The sequence below is a fragment of the Rhinolophus hipposideros genome (assembly GCF_964194185.1).
Source record: "Rhinolophus hipposideros genome assembly, chromosome: 11".
NCBI classification, from domain to species: Eukaryota; Metazoa; Chordata; class Mammalia; order Chiroptera; family Rhinolophidae; genus Rhinolophus; species Rhinolophus hipposideros.
The window spans coordinates 54,636,759-54,661,214 of record NC_138057.1 but is presented as its reverse complement, the minus strand read 5'-3'; the positions used below and the strand labels follow the sequence as shown (position 1 = coordinate 54,661,214).

At 46.1% G+C, this 24,456-nt stretch overlaps 1 protein-coding gene across 1 annotated transcript in view; it reads left to right on the top strand.

Annotated features, from left to right (window-relative positions):
* The first annotated feature begins 4,421 nt into the window (after positions 1 to 4,421).
* The window catches only part of TBC1D2 (TBC1 domain family member 2), a 49,276-nt gene continuing 29,241 nt past the window's right edge, over positions 4,422 to 24,456 (top strand). The window contains 6 exon segments of the mRNA XM_081065854.1: positions 4,422 to 7,179; positions 10,538 to 10,679; positions 16,607 to 16,754; positions 20,651 to 20,784; positions 24,200 to 24,240; positions 24,242 to 24,394. Of these exon segments, the coding sequence (XP_080921980.1) occupies positions 6,805 to 7,179; positions 10,538 to 10,679; positions 16,607 to 16,754; positions 20,651 to 20,784; positions 24,200 to 24,240; positions 24,242 to 24,394 (993 nt within the window). The 5' untranslated portion in view covers positions 4,422 to 6,804.

The following is a 24,456-nucleotide window of genomic DNA, read 5'->3' as shown; positions in this document are numbered from 1 at the left end:
AGGCGAAGTTCTTCGCAGGCATAATCTCATTTAGATCTCACAGGGACCCTAGGGTAGGAACGATTCTTGCCTCCCTCTTGCAACTAAAAAAAACTTGGGCACAGGGCGTGTGCTGTCCCGGGTCACACAGCTGGAACGTGAAGTTGGAATTTGAACACTGGCAGCCCAGTGCTAGAGCACGCCCTCTTGACTACTTCCTTAAACGGCCTCATCAGAAGTAGCTGGATTCAGGTGACCCGAATGTGCCCATTTCATTTCTTTTAGACCATCTTTAAATAAATACACAATCTTTTTCATTGTTTTAAATGATAAGTTTTATATTATGGATTTTTACCACCATAAACAACTAACTTAGGAAATATGCACATGGTTCAGACAATTTTGAGTAGCTCATCCTATGTTTTCCTTCTACGCAGAGCCTCCCCAGGGGCAACCACATTCTGTTTCTTCTGAATATTGTTTTCTTGACTCCTAGCCAGAAACTTGATGAGATTTGGGGCACAATCTGTTTCAGTTTATAGATTTGCACGCCTCAGTTTCATCCGTGGCATCACCTAAGGCACTAAACCAGGCAATGTGAGAGGGGGAAACCCTTACTGCACTGAAGCCCAGGCAAGCCAAGAACATGGACGAAGCTATACAGAGACTAAACTCTTCCCAAGTTGCCCACTGCCCAGATTTCCCCCCCTCCACCCTGCACCACTGAATCCTGGAGCATTCAGGCCTCCAAGGTCTAGCAGAGGATTCTGCCAGCATCCCAGGGCAAGGTAAGCAAGACAGAAGATGCTCACCCTTCTGGGGAGAAATGCCAGCCCTGTGTATGATATTCACTGCTTAGAAACAGCCAGGCTGGCAAAAAACTGGAAAATACCCAAATGCTATCAAAAGTAGAACATTGAAAAAATTATTACATAGTATATTCACAGGGTGGAATATTATACAGCAGTAAGAACGAAAAAAACTACAACTACATCTAACAATATGAATGAATCTAAAAAACATGTACAGTGAAAGAAGCCAGACATCGAAGAGGATGTACTGTAAGAATCCATTGATAGGAAGTTCAAAAACAAGCAAAACTAATCTATTAGACATCAGCATAGTGGGTACCCTTGGCGGGGATGGGTAGTGGGGCTGGTGGTATAAGGAGGGCTTCTGGGGGCTGGAAATGTTCTGGTTCTTGCTCTCAGCACTGGTTACAGCCTGTGTTCATGAAAATTCTTTGAGCTGTACATTTATGATATGTGATTTTATATATACAAGGGGTGCCAAAAATTTATACATATTTTAACAAAGGAAAAAACTGTATTAACATTGTAATACTCAATGTATACCAATAACAAAAGATGAATAAAAGCCATTTGTATACATTTTTTTGGCATCCCCGGTATACACATATATAAAAATGTAAGTAAAATAGGTATATTATATATACACATATATATATAAATCACACACCACATACACATATATAATCACACAGAAGTGTACGTATCAATAAAATATACCTTTTCTTGGGCAGGACAAAAAAAATCCATGTATAGTCTATGAAGATTCTGCAGCATAAAGACAAACAGTATACAACAAACTGAGACTGAACATACTTTGGGGAAAGGTGTCCTGCAGGAAACGGAAGTAAATGCCAAATTTCAACTGCTCTATAGTCTCGAGAAAAACTAGTAAAACCTGGTTTCTATGAGACAACAGATTATATATATATAATCCACCAAGATTCCTGCCCACTAAATGATGTTGCTATATATATATATAAATTGATGAGACAATTGGCTGAAAAGAAGAAATGATAGGTAGAGAAGGAAGGAGGAAGGAAGGAGGGAAAATCCTGGGATCAAGGTAGTGTCAGAAACCCTCAAATTTAACTCCTTCCCTCTCCCAATTTCTTGCTACAATACCCGCCCCCAATAGGGACGAAACCTCATACCATCTTCCCCACTACCCATCCCCACCAAGGGTAACCACATGTCAAATACATGTTTTACAGCATTTAGTTATAGAATCTTGAATAAAAATAAGAGAATTTGGACAATGACCTGGATCAAATGAAGTTGGGAGGTCCCTGCTAGCTCAAGAATGTACTATTCCCAAAACTCATACTAATACTAGTAGTTAACATTTATTAAATGTCTTCTGTGGGCCAGTTACTGTGTAAGAGCTTTACATGGTTTAGCTCACATAATCATGTTATAACACTACACAGTAGGTACTATGGTTATCCTCAACTATACAGATGAAGAAACGCAGGCACAGAGAGGTTAAGTCACTTGTCCAAAGTAACACATTTAGTGATTATGGAGTCAGAATTCAAATGCAATGTAACTCCAGAGACACTAGGTTAGAAGTGATGAAGGTACCACCAAGATTCCTGCCCACTGAATGATGTTGCTACATTTCTTGCTAAGTATACCAAAAACACAAAACACAGAAGTCCAGTTTTTCATTTCTCTGACTGTGAAAATTAAAAATATACTCCCATGTTACTTGATTCTTTATAATTTTAAAAGCAAGTTTCCTTGAAACTAAAGTTGCTTTTGCAAAATCTGGTTATTTAGATTTGAAATGGAACGTAAAATAGAGCAGTGTTCAATGTCTTCAGTGTCAGGTCATTTCTTTCAAGATACTATAACCAAACGCTATAAAACATGTGCTTGATGTGTAGAACTGAATTTCCATTACGTTAAGTATGCAAAATTTGACTGATGGAGTAGACATTCATTACAATGATCCTGCCAGGTAACTGGGGAGCCTATTTTAACCTCCAAAATCATTTCATATTATGAAGTATACATGCAGCACTAAACATTGTTTCTCTGTTTGCCTGATTCAGTATTTTATAGGAAAACTGCCAATGACAACCCTATTTGCAAATGACTTGTGGGTTTAAAGGAACCTAACTTCTTTTAAAATTATGTATTTGAAAACCATGTGTTTAATAAACATGAATTCTTTGAGCTTATTATCAATTGAAAATGATATTATTCAAAAATAGGCATGTTAGGTAGCTTCAAACAGCTCACAGTTAAGGAAGCTCTGCTGAATGGTGTAGTGGCCACTGAGGTGTGGATGTGGTTTTATGTCGGTGAGATCATAGGCAAGCGTGGCATCATTGGCTATAATGTTTGAAGACCAATCGTTCACATCTGTTTCTTTTGGGTTTATTATTCGAATGTTCTTGGACCATGTGTGATCAGACTGGTATTTGAATAAAACATGTCAAAATCAGCATTTAAAAAAATAGGCATGTTAGAAAGTATACGATGTTTTACTAGCCAGAAAGCCTAAAATTTTTTAAACATATTTTCAATAAGACTGTACTCCTTCCTTAATAAGAGAACTAAAATTACCCCACAGTAAGAGAAGAAAAAAATTCAACATGGAAGACAGCTCCAAATAACTTAAAGTATAATGTTCATTAGTGTATATAATAAACACTTACGTTGACTACAAAGAAATACATGATTCTGTTAATAGAAAGTCTGTTTCTCTTGCCTTCACTAAATATATGGGTTGAAGGAATACATAAAATATGTTGATTTTAAGGATGTCAAATTACTTACCTGCCTGTTCAGGATATGTTATGGGGCGTGGGGGGCGGGGAATATTGCTTGGTGCCTCTTTTAAGTGCTTTCACAAAAAAGCTTGGGCGCACCCAATATACCCAAGGGCAGTACACCATGAGGCCACAAGGTGTCACTTTCTGACAACCTCTTGCTTTGCCGCTAACAATCCTCCAAGGGGAAAGAAGGGATGGATGGTGGGGAGGAAGGTTGACTACATTTTGAAATAATTACCAGAGTATATCCATTAAGATATACAGCAATTAATGCATCTAAATCAACGGGCATTTCCCTCTTAATGTCCCTAAACCTAAAATTCAAATCTTTTTTTTTTTTCCCTCTTCATTTTCTGGAACAACCCTGATCATGTTGATATTACTGCAGATAAGGGATACCAACATGAAAACTTTCCATCATTACCTTTTGGTCTTCATAAACATTCGGTGGGATGTCCTGGGTAGGAATTACAATGCATATAGTACAGATGAGGAAACCAGAGCCCAGAAAAGTTGTACTCAGCCAATGAAAATTCCAGTGGTCAGTTTCCTGATACCCACCACCCCAACTGGGGACTGTACCACCTGCCCCTCGGTCATCCTTCAGACGTGGTTGGGAATAGGGTTTGACTATTTTGCTTTTCGGAAATTAACGTAAAGTATCTTATATGAAGCTGTCTGATATGGATTGGTATTTATTTATGTACATAAAACTTCAGGGAATTTTCATGGGTGCTCTAAGTCACTTTGGGCTGTGTCTTGGATGAATTTCCAAAGAACCTCACTCTCTTGTTGGGGTGTACATTAGTTTGTTAAGGCTGTCATAACAAAGTACAGATTGGGTGGCTTAAACAACAGAAATTTATTTACTGACAATTCTGGAGGCTACAAATCCAAGATTAAGGTGTCAGCAGGGCTGGTTTCTTCTGTGGCCTCTCTCCTTGGTTTGTTGATGGCCCTCTTCTCCTTGTGTCTTCACACGGTTTTTCTTCTGTGTCATTATCTCTTCTTATAAGGACATCAGTCAGATTGGAATAGGGTCCACCCTCATGACCTTATTTTACCTTAATTACGTCTTTGGAGGCCCCATCTCCAAGTATAGTCACATTCTGAGACACTGGGCATAGGGCTTCAACATAAGAATTTAGGGGAAAACAATTCAACCTGTAACAGAATGGAAAGGTTGAGAAACTTGCATTGCCCCTTCCAACTCTTTACCATCAGAATGATGGCGTTTGTATCCTTAATCTACAATGCCAGAGTTGGATGCTATGTAGTTCTCTCTAAGAAAGCTCCCTAATCTTTTTGTATGTGACTCTTGCTTTCTATAGGAATAGAGCTTCAAAAAAAGGTTTATCTCCATTCTTGAAGTAAGAAATTATATTTAACTGTGGAGCAATTTAAAAACAGGAACAGGGGCCGGCCCAGTGGCTCAGGCGGTTGGAGCTCCGGGCTCCTAACTCCAAAGGCTGCCGGTTTGATTCCCACATGGGCCAGTGGGCTCTCAACCACAAGGCTGCCAGTTCAATTCTTCGACTCCCACAAGGGATGGTGGGCTGTGCTCCCTGCAACTAGAAACGGCAACTGGACCTGGAGCTGAGCTGCGCCCTCCACAACTAAGACTGAAAGGACAACAACTTGACTTGGGATAAAGTCCTGGAAGTACACACTGTTCCCCAATAAAGTCCTGTTCCCCTTCTCTAATAAAATCTTTTTAAAAAATTAAAACAAATAAAACAGGAACAATGTACTTTTAAAAGTACATTTTAAAAAACATTTTAAACTATATACATAATTTTAACTGTGGAAAATACAGAAAAGCCAAAATGAAAATAACCCTTACTCCTACCCCCTAGAAAAAAACTGCTACCAATATTATGCATCATCTCTCTACCCTTATTTTTTTTGCATTTTTTGAGACCTTGCACTTCTGAAAATGTCTTTATTATCCCCTAATCATTGACAATTTGACTTGATTTACAATTCTAGTTCAGATCCATTGTCACCCTTACTTTCATACGCATACATTTTTTTTATTTCATTTTTTACCAAATATCAAGCTTTGGGAAGTGTTGTGGCCTGCTTTTTTAAGCTACTATTTCCCATATTATTCCATATCCTTCTGCAAAAAGTCCTTAATCAGTTACTTCACCAATTCCAGATTTTTGGACATTCATATTGCTCCCAATTTTTTGAAGTAACGAGTAAAGCTGTGATGACCGTATTTGGAAGCTAAAGGGAGAGAAGGGGCTCAGACAGGGCTAGAGAAGAACAGTGGAGCCCCTAAAGAGATGGACAGACATGGGCTCCACAGCGCACTTGGAGGCACGTGGACAGGAGGAACGGGGAGAAAGGGAAGGGCAGGAATAGAATGAGGCCGGAAGTTGAAAGTTAGGGCCCAGGTACTTTAGTTTGTTTCCCGAGCCCAACCCCGCCCCAGGCGTGGCGCCGGGTTCCAGCAGGGCAGCAGCTGGGCCTGAGCGACCTATATATCGCAGCCGGCGACAGGAGTGGGAGCTGGGACAAAGGCGGGGAGGTCACCGCGACCAGCTGAGAGTCACCGGGGCCCTAAACTAACACAGCAGAGAGAAGGCGGGCAGGCGGAGCCCACGTCGCGGCGCTCCCAGAGCGGCGGCGGAAGCGGCGCCATCTACCCTCCCCGGCGCCTCTCTCAGCCAATGGCCGCGCGATGCGCCGTCCGACGGTGATTCGCGCAGCACCTAGGGAGAAAAGGCGGCCCGTTTGGCGTGAGAAGGAACGATCCTTCTACTTATTACGCGAATTACCAGGGCAGTATAGTCAGTGACAAGCGTCTCTTCGAGCTTCTCTCACGCCCGTTAACCTAGGTCAGGGACACCACGCCTTCAACCTGAAGCCCGTCTCACGCCGCGCACCTGCCCTCAGTAAAGATGGCTGACCGGCACGGAGGAAAACGCCGGAAGTAGGCGGGGTATGAAGAGCCGGCAGAGGGCGCGGTGGTGGGCGTGGCTTGGCTGCGGAGCGGGCGGGGGCGTGGCTCTCCGCCCCACTGGGTTTTCCGTGGGTGAGGCGTACACTTCGCGGCCAGGTGCGTCCCGCCGTGGTGTCCTGGAGGCGGGTCACCACGAGCCCCGCCCCGGCGCCCTGAGCTCCATCTTTTCAGGTACCTTCTGAGTGTCCGAGATTTGTCTGTCCCCAGTGCACATTCCCAAGTGGGGCTGTGCGCCTGCAGTCCGTCCGCGGTGGAAGCGGCGATGGCGGGCGCCCAGGAGAAACCTCCGCAGTCTGGCTCCTCTGCCCCCGGGCCCGAAGGACCTGCCGGTTCGGCCAGGGGGTTCGACGTGTTCCCTCCCGAGGAGTCAGAGGACTGCGCCCGGCCCCTAGAGACTGCCCCCAAGAAACTCTGTGGCTACTTAAGTAAGTTTGGCGGCAAGGGACCCATCCGGGGCTGGAAATCCCGCTGGTTTTGCTACGACGAGAAGAAGTGTCACCTGTATTATTCGCGGACCGCGCAGGATGCCAACCCCTTGGACAGCATCGACGTCTCCAACGCGGTCTTTGACTGCAAGGCGGACGCCGAGGAGGGAACTTTCGAAATCAAGACTCCCAGCCGCATGATTACCCTGAAGGTAAACGGAGCGGCTTTTCCCTTGTCCGCCGGGGTGAGTCCCCCGGGCTCGGCCGGGCGCGGGTGGGTGGTCACAGTCCATTTACCGGAACAGTGATGACCGACCCTATTCACCCGAGGAAGCCTGGGTGCCCGGGGTAGCGCGCTGTGCAAAGCGCGTTCGTACCCATTTACTCGTTGGAAGAGGAGAGGCAGCGATACTGGACCCATATAGGATGGATCGAGAACCTGAGTCCTAAAGAGAGGAAGTGACACACCCGTCGCGCCTCTAGGGAGTGGTGTAGCCCCAACACTTGGAATCTGGTCGTCTTTCCACCTCTCACTACTGTATGGAGACTTTTTTTTCTCTCTTTACTGTGTTTCAAAACTTTTACTTTTGGGTGTGCCTGACAATGCAGTTACCTTATTAACTTTCTTAACCTGGGGCTGAACGATAGTCAAGATGGGAGCTTTGCAATCCTCTCCCAAGGCCTGGATTCTGAATTGCTTTTCTTGATATTTTGGCCAACGGGAGTGAATGTGGACAAGACGTTAGCAGGGATTGGAGGTAAACATTTAGGTTTCACTGATGAACCTAGATTGTTCATTAGGCATGTCTGTACCTGCTTGCCCATCAGTACATTTTGTTTAATCATCGTGTTTACCTAAGAAAGCCTGAAACAGCGGAAAGGCCGTGTATTTTAAAATCAGACAGGATTGGATTCAAATTCTACATCAGCTACTTAACTACCTTTGTGACCCTGGGCAAGTTGCTTAACCTCTCAGAATCTAGGTAATTTGTGAGATTTAAAACAAGATGTGCACGTGTGTGGCACATCACAGGAACCTACAAATTGTTGATTCCCATCACCTGGAATATATAGCCTTTTGGGTGCTCATAAATGTTTATTGAATGAACACATATGGTGCTGGAACCAAAGTCAGAATGTTCATGCCAAAAGGAGGTACTCTAGAACTTAATTAGAAAGACAGATCTGGGTTGAGAGTTCTAGAATTCACACTCATCAGAGAAGAATGTGCCATAGACAGACTTCCCCTCCCTGGCCCATCTTCCCACCCTTCCACCCCCACCTCTAGCCAACTGGGTATCTATTGAAGCCCCTGCGTGCAGCCCACAGTTTCAGTTCCCCTTTACTGGCTGGTGAGCAGGGTTCAGTTAAAATAGTGGAAACCAGGAATTCCAGGCCAGGCAAGGCAAGCATTTCAGAGATCATGTGGTTTACGAGTCATGTGTCTCCTCCCACAGGTTGAATGCTGTCTGCAGGTTCTCCAACATGTGTCTTTCACTATTTCATTGATCTGTGTGTGTGTGACTGATGTCTGGCTCTGTCAGGCACTGGGGTGTGGAGCCAAATCAGACCTGCCCCTGATGCTCCGTTTAAGGTCTGGGAGAGAGACTGACAGGGAGACTGGCATGCATAGTAGAATGTTCTATAGAGACACTATGATAAGTCTGTACTGGAAATGTATGGTGACAGGAGGTGTCAGTTCTACTGAGTAAGAGGGGCCATCCATAAAGGGTATCATAGATGAGGGGATAACACCTGAGTCTTGAAGAGGAAATCCGTTTCCTATAAGCAGACAAGAGAGAAGGGCATTTCAGTCCAAGAGAGCCTCATGAGTAACGTAGGAAAACATGCTACAGCGCAGAGTATCCAGACAAATCCCAGGAGCCTGGGGTACAGAGGAGCCCAAAAGATGGAATGGGAGAGCAGAGGCCTAGGGGAGGGCAGGGCATTTGTGAATTATGCCAGGAAGCTTGGACTTTGTCCTGTGGGCTGTGGGAAATTGTCAAAGAGCTTTAAGCAAGGGAAGCATTGTGAGATTAGAGTGTTTAGAAAGCTCAGTCTGGCTATTGGGTAGAGAACAAATTAGGAAAAGGCAAGGCTGGTGATCAGGGAGTATATCTGGAGGGGATCAGGAGAGAATGATGGCTGAGCTAGAGCCGTAACAGTGGAGAGGGAGACAAATAGGGTAGCATGAAGACTGTGAGGGAGGAGAAAAGGAGGGACTCCTGTAACTGGCCGGCTGCCTGGTGGGAGGGAACCCAGGATGAGGCCGTAGGACACCCAGGTGTACATTCCCCTCAGCAGACTTAAGTTCCAAGCGGTGGAGGCCATGTGTGTTGGCTCTCCACAGTATCTCCAGTGCCTACCACAGTACCTGATACGTGTAGTGGGTGCTCAGTATACACTGGCCAATGAATGAATAAAATGGGGTGTTTGGATATGGGCTGCAGCTTCTCAGCACAGTCATCGTGAGGCCCTGGGACGTCTCAGGGAACGTGTATAGACAGAGAAGACTAGTGGGCATCAGTTGATCTCATGTGATGCCTCCATGACAGGCCGAACGGCCTCTTTCATGGAGCCCCTGGCCTCATACACATCTCACCGGAGGGCCTCATGAGCTGCTATCCTCACGTGGCCTTCATTGTGAACAGCTCTGTGAGAATCACCATCCTCTCCCAGCGAGATGCCCAGCTTCTACACCCAACTGATCCCAGACCTTCTCTACAGAAGCCGTATCTCCTGGCCATAAATTATAACAAAACTCTGGTCAAGAAGTAGGAGACCCAGGTTCTGGGACCAGCTCTCATGCCACCTGCCCGCATGACATCAGAGCCTTAGTTTCTCCATCTGTAGAAAAAACTGCCCTGCCTCCCTCCTGGAGGATCAGAGAATAGGTATTTGGTGACTTAACGGATATGACAATAGGTATTTGGACCATCCAGTGCTGGGAGACTAAAGACCGGCATCAGACATTACCTGGTTGAGCGTGCCTGGAGGGTGCCACGCTGTTACTGTGGTGTAGTGTGGCTTTCCAGTCCCCAGTCATGTATGATTTCAGTGCATTCCCCAACAGAAGGGATTCTCCACATTCCACAAAGTCAGCTAAGACATTGAGATGTTGCACGGGGAGATACTGATGGTACCAGGGCCCCACCAGGTCAGAATTCCAAAGCGCTTGCCCTCTCTCAGTACCTCCAAATTCCTTCACCAGTAAGCACGTTGTGAGCTCCTACTGCTGTTAGGTGCTATTTTGAGCACTGTACTTTCCTTACTTTATTTCTTCCTCAAAACCAACCGCCTTATGAAATGAGTGTTGTCATCACCGTAGTACAGATGAGAAACTGAGGCCCAGAAAGGTTAAGGAGCCTCTGAGTGGGAGACCAGAACCGGATTATTTTCTGTGGCCAAGAAGCATGCGTTGTTTCTGAGGTGGGCACTCATCCGCAGTAATGTCGTAGTTTTGTTTTCTGGAAAGGAGAGAGTTACAAGCCTTCTAGGACCTTTCCTCATCCCACACCCAGGGCCACCTGTGGACACAGGGCCTTGCCAACTAACCCTTGTGCTTCTCAGGCTGCCACCAAGCAAGCGATGCTGTACTGGCTGCAGCAGCTGCAGATGAAGCGCTGGGAGTTCCACAGCAGCCCGCCGGCCCCTGCCGCCGCCCCTGACGCTGCCCCGGCTGGGAATGGGCCCGCCCTGCACCTCGAGCTAGGTACCAACGGGCTCACCTCCTGCCCACACCCAGGGCTCATGCTGACCCAGCCTTTGTCCTCTGTGGGAGTGAGTGGGAGGAGCCCTCTGCTGAAGGAGCAGAGAGCCAGAGATGTGACTCGACACCTGTCAAGGTCACCTGTCAAGGTCACCTGTCAAGGTCACAGTATAGCATCCCGCAAGAATATGGCCACTCAGGCCAGGCTGCCCGGGTTCACGTCCTAATCTTGTGTGGTCTTAGGCAAGTTGCTTAACCTTTCTGAGCTTCAGTTTCCTTCCCTGTAAAATGAGATCCATAAATTTACCTACCTCTTAGGGTTATGATGAGGATTCTGTGAATCCATTGTTAAGTGGTTGGAACAATGCCCACACATTGTCAGAGCTCAATAAATGTCAGCTACTGTTTTGATGCCTATTATGGGAAGGTCTCAAGAAATGGAACTGTGAGAGTTGCTGTGAGGAAGGTTAATGAGAAAATGCATTGATTATCGCTGCTTCTTACACAAATGCTTTTGTGCTCTGAGTTGGATAGACCAGTGATTTTAACCCTGGTGTTCCCATAAGGCAGAAGAATCCTTTACTCTCACTAATGGAGTTTCTTGATCCCAAATCCGAGAACATCCCTGCATGGGGGAGCCCAGGAGAGCACACCCTCCCACCCCCATGCCATAGCCAGGACTATGATTGGCCCCTGCAAGCGCACAGAGAATGAGGTCACAGCTTAAGGCTGTAGCATGTTTAAGATGCCTCATCCTTGATGAAGAGGGAAACCAGATAAGTAAGGGCAGGGCTTGTGGCCAAGTGCCTCCTAGAGCTCGGTACATGTCTCACACTGAGCTCAAAGGGCAGCTTTGGCCCTTCTCCTCCCCCAGTTTCCCTTCCCTCAGTAAATCCCCCCATTTACCCAGTTGCTCCAGTAACCAGGAGCCACCCAGTCCCTTCCTAGATCTCAGTTAGCCAGTCCAGTCGGTCGCCAGTGCTGGCCATGTCTCCTCTGGCCCCCCTCGCTGTAGTTACCTTGAGTCAAGCCTCAACTCTTAGCTGGAAAATCACAGCAGCCTCCTCTCTGGTGTCCCCACGTCCCAGCTTTCTGCCGCCGGCCACCCTCCTCACCGCAGCCAGAGTCAGCTTTATAAGATGAAAGCCTGAACCCTAGCCCCCTTCTGTGGCCACCCACACGTCCCAGCCCAGGTCCTCAGATGTGTTCTTCTTGCCTCACCTCTGCCCGCTCCCCCAGTGTCTGCCTCTGGCTTTACACTTCCGCAGCGCCACAGGTGTGTCTGCTCTCTTCTCTGCCTGACAAAGTACTGCTTATTCTCCACGGCCAAGCTTTAGTGTCACCTCCACCTCTTGCCAACTGCCTCTTGGAAGCCTTCTGGGCCTTTGCCCGGTCGACTCTGTGTGAGCCCCCAGCACATTCAGACGATTCTTGAGGCCTGCCACATTGTGTTCTAATTACAGTGTCCTTGCCAGTCTCTGCTCGCTAGCCCTCAAAGGGGTCGTGTCTCTGTCACCTGTGTCCCCAGTACCTGGTGCCCTGCCTAGCACATTGGATGTTTGTTGAATGAATGTGGGAGTCAATACATTTAATTTTATAATTAAATGAGGAAGGGGGTGTAAAGCCCTTAGCGTAATGCCAGTCACATAAGTAAGTGTTCAAAACATGGCAGCTGTCTTAATGATACTGTTAGTATATGTGTACATGTACACTATTACTATTATAATAACACTTTCTTTTTATTGTTACTAATAATCAGGAATGTCTTCGGAAAACCTTCTGGGTGTTTGATGCTAATAAGGTCTTTCTTTGGGGAAGAGTTTGTTTTTGCTTCTGCATTTCTGCTCCACCCCCCACTCCCCACCTGCCAGAGAGCCAAACAACCCTGGCTGTGTGGAAAACTGCAGCCTGAGTTGACACAATTGCCAAATCAACCTCCCTGGAAACCAAGAAAGTCTCCCTGACTTGAAATCGGAAGAGCCAGGTCATCAAAAGGTAGCTTTGGATTCCACAGGTTCTTCTACTGTGCTGAACCCTTTCCAAGTCCTTGAATTCCGTAGCTTTGGTTCCGCACACTCGGGGCCTCTTCTGGGCCAGGCCCTGCGGTGAGCATGGGGGCAGGTGAGTGGTGGCCGTGATGGCCAGGGTGCCAGTCTCCCGAGGAGGACGCTGCAGGTGACAGAGGAAGCAGGGAAGTGGGCTCTTCCTCGGAAGCCTTACTCTTCTGGCAGTAAGCCCTCACCCTCTCAAACCCAGGGCCCATGTGATGCCTTCCCAAGCCTACCCAGAAAGACATTTCTGGAATCTTGAGCAAGCTGGCAAGCCCCAGATTGCCTGTCTGGAGCAGGCTGCCCCACCTCTCCAGTCTCCACCCTTCCTAAGAGGAAGCCGGGACCTACGGCCAGGGCAATGAAAACCTACTGACTCACATATGACTTTGAGTCACAGATGCTTTATTTAGTAAAAAATGTCTCATGACTGCCCTTGAGCATCTACAAGGCATGCTTTCTACAGCTTTTAAGCATTTACAACTTTGTAACATACTTTACCTAAACATTGGTCTCCACAGAGCCAAGAAAGATCAAGGGGAAGCCAACCGATTGATAATTGCTAAAGTAGGACACATTTTACACAGCACTTTTATAAGTGTATAGCATCATAAAAATATGCACTCCATTTACTGACGCTGTTGGGACACTTCATATGCCTCATCCTCTCAACAATCTTATGAGGTAGTTACTGTTATTCCCATTTTACAGAAGAGGAAGCTGAGGCCCAAAGAGGCCAAGGGACCTGTCCTAGGTCATACAGCAAGACAGTGTCAGTGCTGAAATTTGAACCCTCATCTGCAGACTCGCCCTCCTCCTCAAGCTGTCCAGGGCCCTCCAGGGAAGCATGACCTGTTGGCCCAGGCTCTTTTGTTAGGTGATGACTCCTTCCTACCGGTGATGGGGCAGCCTCTTGGGCTCAGGCAAAAGGAGAATTACAAATAAACGGTGATGAAAATTCTTTGTGTGGTCACCTCACTGAGGACATTTCTCCAGGCTGGGGAGGGGCCCAGAGGCCCCAGACCAGAGCCTTGGGTCAATTCTATTTCCTACAGGAAGTGCTAACTTTCACAATAGCATCCCCATCGTGAGCCACCCATCCTTTGCAACAAGTGTGTCATGTGGATTAATCATTGTGTGCCTTCCTGGGCAACCCCTCCCTTCTTGGAACTGTCTGCTTGTCAGAAAGGATGCGGTAACTAGGCAGAGTGAGGGACTATGTTGAGTCCATGGCTCCGCTAGCAGCTGTGTGCCCATGGCCACAAAACTCACCCTCTCTGAACTGCTGTCTCCTCGTTGGTGAGACCAACCAGTGGTGACTTTTCCCCCCAAAACTTAGTTCTTCGTGGTCTCCAGTAAATCTAGAGCCACTAGTAGAAGTTAAAGGAAAACGGAGATTGGCTGTTAGGGAAGTGTTTGCCACGACATTAAAATCTTAGACAAATTGTAATTTTTGTTGTTTGTTCTGAATAAGGGAAAGGAAAGATGGTTAAAGTATTGATAAAAAAGAAAATTGTAATTATTTTGGATCAGCTCAAAGTCAGGATTAAAGACTACTTTGAGGGGCAGCCGGTTGGCTCTGTTGGTTAGAGCACATTGCTTTTAACACCAAGGTTGCCAGTTCGATGCCCATAGGGGCCACTGTGAGCTGCGCCCTCCACAACTAGATTGAAACAACTGCTTGACTTGGAGCCGATGGGTCCTGGAAAAACACACTTAAATAAATAAAAGTTAACAACAACAACAACAAAAAGCATGCTTTGAAAGATGTTGAGTCCACAGTATGGGGCTTTATGGTTTTCTAAACATTTTCATGTATTTTAACTCTGAAGGAGACAGGGTAGAGAGTGCCCTTCCAATTTTAAAAATACACAATCTGAGGCCAGAAGAGAGAAAGGGATCTCCATCCAGGTCACAGTGCCCTCTCGGCAGAAACATGGCTTGGCCTCAGGTCTTCCAACTCCATAGCTATAGCGCTTTCTAGTCAGCTAGGTTCCTTCAGGCTCCTGCCGAAACCCCCAGGGGCCACTGCCTGCCCAGCCAAATGAGATCCCATCCTAGGCACCCCCCTCACATTGGTCCTGTGAGTCCCTCCGGGCATCCTCAGCTCTGTCTCTGGAACCCCTTGCTGCTGCCTGTACTTACACACATAGCAGGATCTTCCCCCACTCCTTCTGTAAGTCCAAACCATCCCCAACCCTCCAGGCCCAGCTCCAGTGCCCTTCCTCCAGGAAGTCTTCCCTGACTTGAATCGGAAGGAATCTGTCTCCACCTCCCAGAACGCCCCACTCTTTGTCTGGCCTGCCCTCCAGCTTCCACCCACTTGGGCTTCCTGAAATGTGCACTTCTTACCTGCTCCTGAAGCTGGGAGCTTCCTATGCCTTTCATTATCTCACATTCTGCAGCCCCTCTGTCCCCCGAGACCCACACACACCTGGAAACCTCAGGGTAGACGCCCAAACTAGTGAGAAAGTGAACTGAAGGGAGGAACTCAAAAGAATGACTTGGTATGGCCAAGTACTGGCCAGGCTGCCAGATCTGAAAGAGCCTTTTAGGAAATAACAAGTGTATTACTTGCAAAGTTTATTTTCAAGGAGATCGAACACTCCTCCTGACCCCCACCATTGTATTCAATGTTTTTGTATCCACACCCTTTTTGCAGATGTAGTGCAAAAATAAATTTCCTGTACCCCTATATTTTTCACCCTCTCATTAGAGGGCTCCAATTGAAAGGTGTGTACTGACTGCCCTGCAGATCTTGGGCTGCCTAATAAGATCATACCATGCCATCCCCTAAGTGGCCTTTGATCTCTTACACTTTTTTAACACTCAAAACTAACTGCTAAATATTTCACCTCCTCTCTCTCCCACCTCAAGTTGTATTTCCTTAGCCTTGAGACCTTCCTTAACATTAAACATTTTGAAGCGCCCACTGTATAAGAATCATTATTTAAGCAGAACATTTGGGAAACAGAAAAGTGGAAGAAAACGTAACCATAATCCTTTCACCCGGAGACAGCTAGTAGTGTGAACATGTTACAACTTCCCGCCTGCCTTTTATGTAAATGTACTTCGGGTCATAATATAAAAACGCCTTACTTTGCTTTTTGCTACTCAGTATTGTGACCCTAAAATTTCCCTGTATCATAATACCTCTTTATTAACATCTACTTTTAATGAACATATATTATTTTTCTGTTTATAAAAGTAAGCCATGTTTACTGTAGAAAACTGGGGGGGGAAGCAGTAAACCGTAATGAGAGTAGCCAGCTCACTTCTAATCCCGTCATGCACTTGTGACCACTGTTGAGACTACGCAGTGTATTTCTTGGAGACTTTTCCTGTACAATTGAAGTCATACGATAACTCCAATTTTTTATCTGTCTTTTTCCACCTAATATTGTACCCCCTGCATGCTCCCCATGACTGAAGCAGTCTTCATTAGCATCATTTTAAATTGTTGAGTAAAATTCCATTGTCTGAAGTGATTTATTTAACCTTTCCCCAGATCTTTTACATTATTTCCAGTTCAAGGCTAAACAGTGCCAGGATGAAGCTCTTTGTCAGCATTTCAGACAGCTTCTGTAGGTGGATTTTCAGATGTAGAAATAATGCAGTTCTACATATTTTTAAGGGGTTTCCAGGAAGGCTGTTCCAGCAAAATGCATCATTTTCCTGCTTGCAGAACGTTCAGTGAACCCCCTGCTTCTTTGGCTGCTGTTAACCCACAAGGAAGGCTGCTCGTGCAGCTCACCGCCTGCCGCCTGCTCCCAATGGGAGCTGAGCCCATAGCACCCACCTGTCTCGTCTTTCCAAGTGCGGTGAGCTGAGTGGATGATTCCCCAGCACTGCCACCACTGTTTTGTTGTTGTTGTTCCCCAGAGCAAGAGGAAGCTGAGCTGGAGGAGTTCCTGAGCCCGGTGAAAACGCCCACTGGGCTCGTGGGCATGGCAGCTGCGTTGCAGCCAGCCCCTGCCCTGCCCTTGGCCCTTCAGAATATTTCCCTCAAGCACCTGGGAACTGAAATACAGTAAGTGCCAGTGGGGCCGAGGGGCCCGCCCAGCTGCAAGCAGCTGCTTTTTCAGAGCTTGCAGTGATCTGATGTGATTTCCCTGCAGGGAGGTGGGCCTGCGGAGGGGCTAGGGGCTTTATTTTCAATTCATCGCATCATTACTTTGAAATATCACATTCATTGTTCTGATTTTAAAAGTAGTGCATGTTCTTCGTAGGAAATTAGGAGCATCTAGAAAGGTATACATTTAAAATTACCCATAACCCTATCACCCAGACAAGCATTCTTAGCATTTGGCGTGTCTCTTTCTTCCACACTGTATACACATATGTGCATAATTGAGATCATAAAGTAATGGGGTGATGGCTTCACAAATGTCTACATGTCATTCGCATCAAAGTATTCACATTTAACGTGCAATTTATTGTACATCGATCATATCTCTGCTACTTTTTTGTTTAGTAATGTATTATATATACAATTTCCCATTGGCAGGCCTTGTTTTAAATCGTTTCTAAGAAGATAGCCATATGACCTGGGCTTTGGAACCAAACTGTCTGGACTTATATCCTGGCTCCCCCAGTCATGGGCTGTGCTGCCCTTGGCAAGTTGTTTGATTTCTCTGTGTTTCACTTAAATTGTTAGTGAGTGTAAAATACAACAGTGCTTGTCTTACAAAATTAGTGCAGGGGTTAGACGGGTTAATGCAGGCAAACTGCTTTAGAACTGTGCGTGGTCATGGGCAAGCAGTTAATAAATATTACTTGGAGCTACTGTTGTTGTTCTTACTGGAGGAATGGAAGCTTTTTGGAATTCAAACTATACTCAGTACTGATCCTGTTTGGTTGCTAGTTTTCTGTGTGGACTTCAGACAAAGTGGGACCTCTTAGAAAGCAGAATAGATTGTGTACTGGATTTTGGATTAGAGACCCCTGGCTCTGTGTGACTCAGGCATAGCACTTCCCTCTGTCAGCTTCATTGTTTGAATTCGCTTGGGTAACTTGGTGGGTAGTGATGGTGGACCCAGGACAGAAGCAGGTTTTAGGAGAAAGATGGTGAGTGTCTTTTAAGGGCCTTCGGGAGTAGAACTACCCACCAGGCATTTGGATGGAGGTGCCTAGAGCTCAAGAGAGAGACCTGAGCTAGAGAGAGAGAGAGTTGGGGGATATGGGGCATGGTCAAGCTCCACAGTGAGTGGACAACAAGGGTGCCCGTTGGGGATCTTTCCGTGGGAGGAGCTGGAGGGAACTGGGTGCATTGGGAGCAAGAGGCGGCCGGGGAAGTCCAGCCATCCAGCCAGGACACACTGGACCGGGTGGTCTCACCAAGATTAAGCCAGGTTCATGCCTGATAAAGGCCACAAACAGCAAAAGTGGAACAGAGAACGGGCAGAGACCAAGAAAGGAAGGAAGTTTCAGAGGATCAGTCAGTTACCTCCCTCCTGACATTTGCAATAACCCACAGAAAACGCAAGCCAACATTGTGAGTTCCCTGGGCTGTTGAGAGCCCCGGTAAGATCAGGGGTGCCCTTGTCTCCTGTACTCCCTTCCCTTGGCTGGTCTTGGAACGTGCAGCTGGGTCTGCTGTGAGCCCATGTCATACTCTGGGAAAGGGAGGAAGGAGCTTCCAGAGCACTGTACTGGGTGCTTTATGCTCTCATTGAGTTGTCTGGAAAACACTCTGAAGTGGTGTCGTAACAGTGGAATTCTCAAGCCATGGAGGCAGACCAGGTCTGACGCTCAGCCCCACCACTTACCAGCTCTGTGGCTTTGGTTACTTACCCTTTCTGAACCTTAGTTCTCTGTGTCCAATGGCGACGATAATAGTACTTGCTTCATTGGCTGTTGTGAGGACTCAGTGCATTGAATGCATGTGTGTGAGGATTAAATGCGTTGAATTACTAGTGTTTAGCTTAGAGCCTGGCCTATGGAGGGCCCAGTCGTTGTTTGTTGTGAATAGGTTCCTCATCCCCAGTGCACATGAGGAAACCCAGGCTCAGAGAGGATAAATGGCTCGCCCAAGGTTTTCCTTCCAGAACAAGTCTTTATGACCACTACCCTCATGCTGACCAGGCCTTTCAGGCCTGGAGCTAAACCTACACAGAAATGATCTATGAAGTACTCCGAGCCAAGTCAATACGTGTATGAAATGGAGATGCCTCTTCCAAGCAAAATAGTTTGGCTGGATAGTAGCCACCTGAGCCGTGCCCATAGTTAGTGAGCTCCGTACCCCCAGGGGAGGTAGGGGCTGGCGCTTAGAAAGTCCTTTACGGCCCTGAAGTTGGGGTTTCTGTACCCTCCCACATCCCAGGGATGACTGCTTGTAAGCTCCTGGAAATGTTGGGGAGGCTGCAGCTCCTGCACCAGGGGACGTGTAGGCAGCAGTGATGCTCATCCCACCTGCCAGTTCCTTTGGCTGCAAGGATGTGTCCCCAGGTCCTCTCCAAGTCATGTGGCTTGTGGTTTAGAGATACACGTAATGGGTCTCAGCACAGGCCCCAACACAAAGTGTACTCAGTAAATAGCACCCCTCATTATGCTTTTTGATATGAACCACCACCCTTTTGTTTTTGGATAGGGAAAGGTAAGAACTAGGAAGGGTAAGTGACTAGTCCACGGATTTGGGGCTCCTTATAATAAGACCTTATATGGAGCAAAAGGAATCAGACACCAAATTTCAAGGTCAAGTATTGGGAGTGCTGAGTTCTAATTTCTTCTCTGTTCTTAATTTAACTGATTGTTTCCCTCCATCAGTCAGCCTGTTTTGGATCCAACTATACCAAAAGACTGGATTTTCTTTTAAAGATAAGTTTTAGATCAAATGATGGTTCTTTGCAAACATCAACAAAATGGACAAAGCTTTAGCTAGACAGACCAAGAAAAAACATAAGCCTCAGTTACTAAAGTCAAGAATAAAAGAGGGGACATACTCCCAATCTTAAATAAATAATAAGGATTATAAGGGAATACTGTGAACAATTATATGCCAACAAATTAGATAATTTAGATGAAATGGACAAATTCCTAGAAAGACTCAAATTACTGAAACTGAGTGAAAAAATAGAGAATCTGAATAGACCATAACATGTAAAAAAAGATTGAATTAGTAACAAAAAAAACTACACACACACACACACACACACACACACTGTAACTACCATGTTTCCCCAAAAATAAGATCTAACCAGACAATCTATTGGAGCAAAAATTAATATAAGACCCAGTCTTATTTTACTATCATGTGAGATCAGGTATAATGTAATGTAATGTAATAATATACAATATAATATAATACCAAGTCTTATATTAATTTTTGCTCCAAAAGACGCATTAGAGCTGATGGTTCGGCTAGGTCTTATTTTCAGGGAAACACAGTATGTGTGGTGACATGTTAACTAGACTTACTGTGGTGATCATTTCACAATATATGTGAATAGATATGTTGTATACCTGAAACGAATATAATGATTTCTGAGCCAGGTAATTTTTTACAAGACCAGATAAAGGTTTCAGGAAAGTTAGTTTGCCAAGTTGAATGAATACTAGGTATTCATTCAACGTATACCTAGTAAGGGGCCTCTATATTTCAGGCACTGTTCTAGGCATTCAAAGTACTGCAGCAAACAAACCAGACAAACATCCCTGCCCTCGAGGAGCTTATCCTCCAGCAGCAGGATTGGGGGCAGGGGAGTAAGGCTTAGACAGTTTATAAGCAATGCTGTGTGTGCAAAGTGTAAGGATGACGAAAAGGAGAAGAGTGAAGGGGGCATGCATCGTGCCAGGTGCCTGGAGGCTGGCAGGCTGAGCAGGGCATGACTGGGACTAGGGATGCAGCCTGGCTTTAGCAGTGGCAGCGGGGGGCAGAGGGGCAGAACGGCAGGGCTGTCAGCCTCACGCTCTTCTCTTTTCCTTCAGAAACACAATGTACAACATCCGGGGCAACAGGCAGCCCCAGGGAACAGGCCACGGACCTCCAAGGGCAGATTCTCCACTGAGTGGGGAGCCTCCGAGGGAGGAGCAGCCCTCGCCCCCTGAGCCCAGCGCCCCAGGTGAGCTGCCTTCAGAGACTGACTGAGTGCCCTCCTTCTCCCCGCAGAAAACCAGCGCTCGTGCTTTTGTGTGTCACTGATGAAACTCCCCAGGTCACTCCTGGGTTTCTATGGATCTAGTAGCAATGATTCTTTTTTATTATTGTTATTGTAGTAAAATATACATAACATAAATTTTACCCTTTTAACCAATTTTAGGTGTACAGTTCAGTGGCATTAAGCACATTCATATCCTTCTGCAACCATCACCACCATCCATCTCCAGGACTCTTTTTCATCTTCCCAAACTGAAACTCTTAGCAATGATTCTGGAAGTGATAAAAGAAAATCTTTTAGAAACTCACTTTCTTTTTTTTTCACTTTATAAGGAAATGATATAAAAATGCCTCCTGGGGTGATTAAAATCAGATCTGCCTGAAGAAGCAAGGCACGTGACCCTTAGGCACCATCTTAGCCGTGACACAGCACTTTATTATTTCTTTCATGTGAGTGACCCACACATTAGCGGGCTTTTGGCTTCCTTGAAATTGGCATTGGCGCCCTTAGAACATATTTTAACATAGAAACAGTTTGGAGAAAGCTGGCTAAGGCAGCACTGTGGAGTTTTCTTAGGGCAGAGAGGACCCCTGGGTGGCGTAGAAGTGACGGGAAAAAGCGTGCTTTTGTAGCAGTGCTTGGTGGGCCCCCGCAAGGCAGAACAAACAGTCCAAGAGAAGATCAGTGCTGTGTCGAATCAATAGTAATAATGAAACGAGCACTTACACCGGGGCCGCCAAAAAAACGTATACCCGTCTTAAGCGATGTTAACACTTGGGTCAGCGTTGCTCACGCAGCAGTTCACCGCAATCAGAAGCGTCTGGACGCTGATGGCAACCACTCTGAGCACCTCTTGTCATTGCAGACGTCAAACGTGCCTTGTATGCATCTTTTGAGTATTACAATTGTAATACAGATTTTTCCTTTCTTAAAATGTGTATACATTTCTTTGGCATCCTCTGTATGTAGCAGTTAACTTTGTGCCAGGGCTACTCTAAGCACTTTTTTTTGGGGGGGGAGGGGGAATAACCATTTTATTAGGATATAGTGCCCATACCATACCATTCACCCATTTGAACTCTGCAATTCAGTGGCTGTGAGTACATTCACAGAGTCATGCAACCATCACCATAGTTAATTATAGAACATTTTTATTACCCCAAAAGAAACCCTACATAACCTCAGCCATCAGTCCCAATTTCCCCCTCCCTTTAGCTCTAGGCAACGACTATTCTACTTTCTGTCTCTGTAGATTTGCCTGTTCTGTGTAGTTCATATAAATGGAATCATACTACATGTGGTCCTTTATAACTAGATCTTTCACTTAGCAGAACCTCTTCAAGTTTCGTCCTTGTGCACGAAGCACCTTACCTGCGCTAACCTGTTTAATCCTTCTAACAACGTGAGTGAGCGGTAGATACTGTTGTTGTTTAATAAATCAGGGAACCAAGGACAGAAAAGTGGAGTGGCTCGCTCACAGCCACACAGTAAGTGACAGAACTAGGATTCAGGCCCATACTACTACCTGAAGCCTCATTTCTAAATCAGTGATTTTTAAAACTGCATCTTTATTGCCACAAGACTTTGATGCCATAAACGAAATCTAATATACAAAGCAGTTAAAAGCTGAGTTGAGTGAGGGGTGGGAGTCTGGGACACCACCCTCTGTCCTCACAGTTGGCCGCTGAGGCATTCCCTCGAAATCCTAGGGTGCTGATTGAAAACAGCTGTCCCAGGCCTAGTTTTCTCCAGCTGTCAAATGGGCACAGTGATCCCTACCCTACCTGCCCTCAGGGTTGGTGGATGGCAGTGTTATCCACAGGCAGCAGGGCTGCAGAGAGCCTCCTGCTCCTCCTAGACACTGTGGCAGAAAGGAGAAAGAGGCATTGTATTCCTCTGTGGGCTGTTTTGTTCTCCGAGCAACCGGATTTCTTTTAAAGCTGTAACAAGACCATGCTGGTCTTTTACCCAACAATGCCAAGGAGTTTCTGGTTCCTGTCACCCACTAGAGCAGTTCTTTTATCTGTTCAAGACTGTTTTGGCTGGCCCTCGGCCTGGTCCCAAGAACACAGATGCTAAGTCCTTTGGCTCGTCCTCTAAGCCCTGCCTGTCCCCTCCCCTAAGATCCCATACACGTCCTTCTTTTTAACACCTGAGTCCCAAAAAGCTTGGGGATAGCTTATTAAAGTACATATCTGGAAAAAAGTAAATGAGTAAATTTGGGTTAAGAAATCTAATAAGATCGGGCAGAGTAGGCTAAGGGTAGGCAGCAGATGTGGCTCTGAGCTTCTCGCAGCCAGGCAAAGAGGGAAATGCAAATGGTTAGATTATTTCCCGTGTCCATAAGACCGAACACATATTTTCCTGAAAGAAGCAAAGCTTTGTCTGGCACTGAGGGCTGAGGAGAATTTCTCCTGCCAGGCCTCACAACAGACATGATGTGTATCTATCACGTAAATAAGATTCTCAAGGTCCTTTGATCATATATTATCAAGCCATTAAATGTCCCTGGATGCAGGCTGATGGCAGAGCCCTAAAGTAAAGGATGGGGGCAGGGCAGGAAAAGGTGGCCTGGGTGAGTGACTCTGGCATTTGATTTGATTTAAGAATAAAATTTAGCACTGGTGTGCAATTTTCTGTAAAGAGCAAGACAGTAAACATCTCAGGCGTTGCAAGGTAATATGGTCTCTGTTGCATGTACTCAATTGTGCCCTTATGGAGTGAAAGCAACACACACAGTGCACACATGAATGGGCGTGACTGTGTCCCAGTAAAACTTTATTTACAAAAGCAGGCTGCAAGCTGGATTTGATCTTTGGGCCTTCGCTCTAGAGGAAATAAAAGGACCATGCAGCTTTAAAATAAGTCCCCTAACTTAGCTTATAATAAAAATCAAATAAGAGTTTGCGTTACTTTATGGCAAGAATGCAGAGTATAGCTATTCCATGCTCCTATCGACAGACAGATCTGTGTACTTTGAAAATGGCTTAGAGGGTAGAAGTGGAATCCTAAAATAAGATACAAGACATCCTGTCAGGGCTTGGCCTGAGGGGATGGCCACCCAGCAGGCCAGCGGGGTAGTACTAGGTAGCCCACGCAGGCTGGGATCTTAGACTAGGAGACGGGCACAGTTTAGATGATGGGCTGCATGATCTGGCCAGCACAGCAGGCCAGTGTTCTCCAGGTATGATCCCAGCACAAGCTGCGTCATCGTCACATAGGAACAAGCCCCGCCCCACAACTATTGAATGAAGAACTCTGGGAATAGGGTCCTGCAATCTGCGTTTTACCGAGTCCTCCGAACTTGCTTCTATAGCAAGTTCAAATTTGAGGATTGCTGAGGCCCTTCATCATAACCTGTGTTTCTCCTTTTGAGCAGGGAAAGATCCAGCGGATTCTCCAAAGACTATAGCCAAGTCCTTTTCTGACCACCAATCTTGTTCAGAAAGCCAAGTGCCAGAACACCTTCCCACTTTTTGCTGAAGGACTCTCGCGAAACCGAACTGCCCAGGAGAAAGCTTTGGCCTTAGAGCAGCAGGTTCTGGTGCTCACCAAGGAGTTAAAGTCTCAGAAGGTAAGCTCTGGCCCAGGAGAGGCCCCAGGCTCCAGGAGACCCCTCAAAGGCCAGTCTATGGT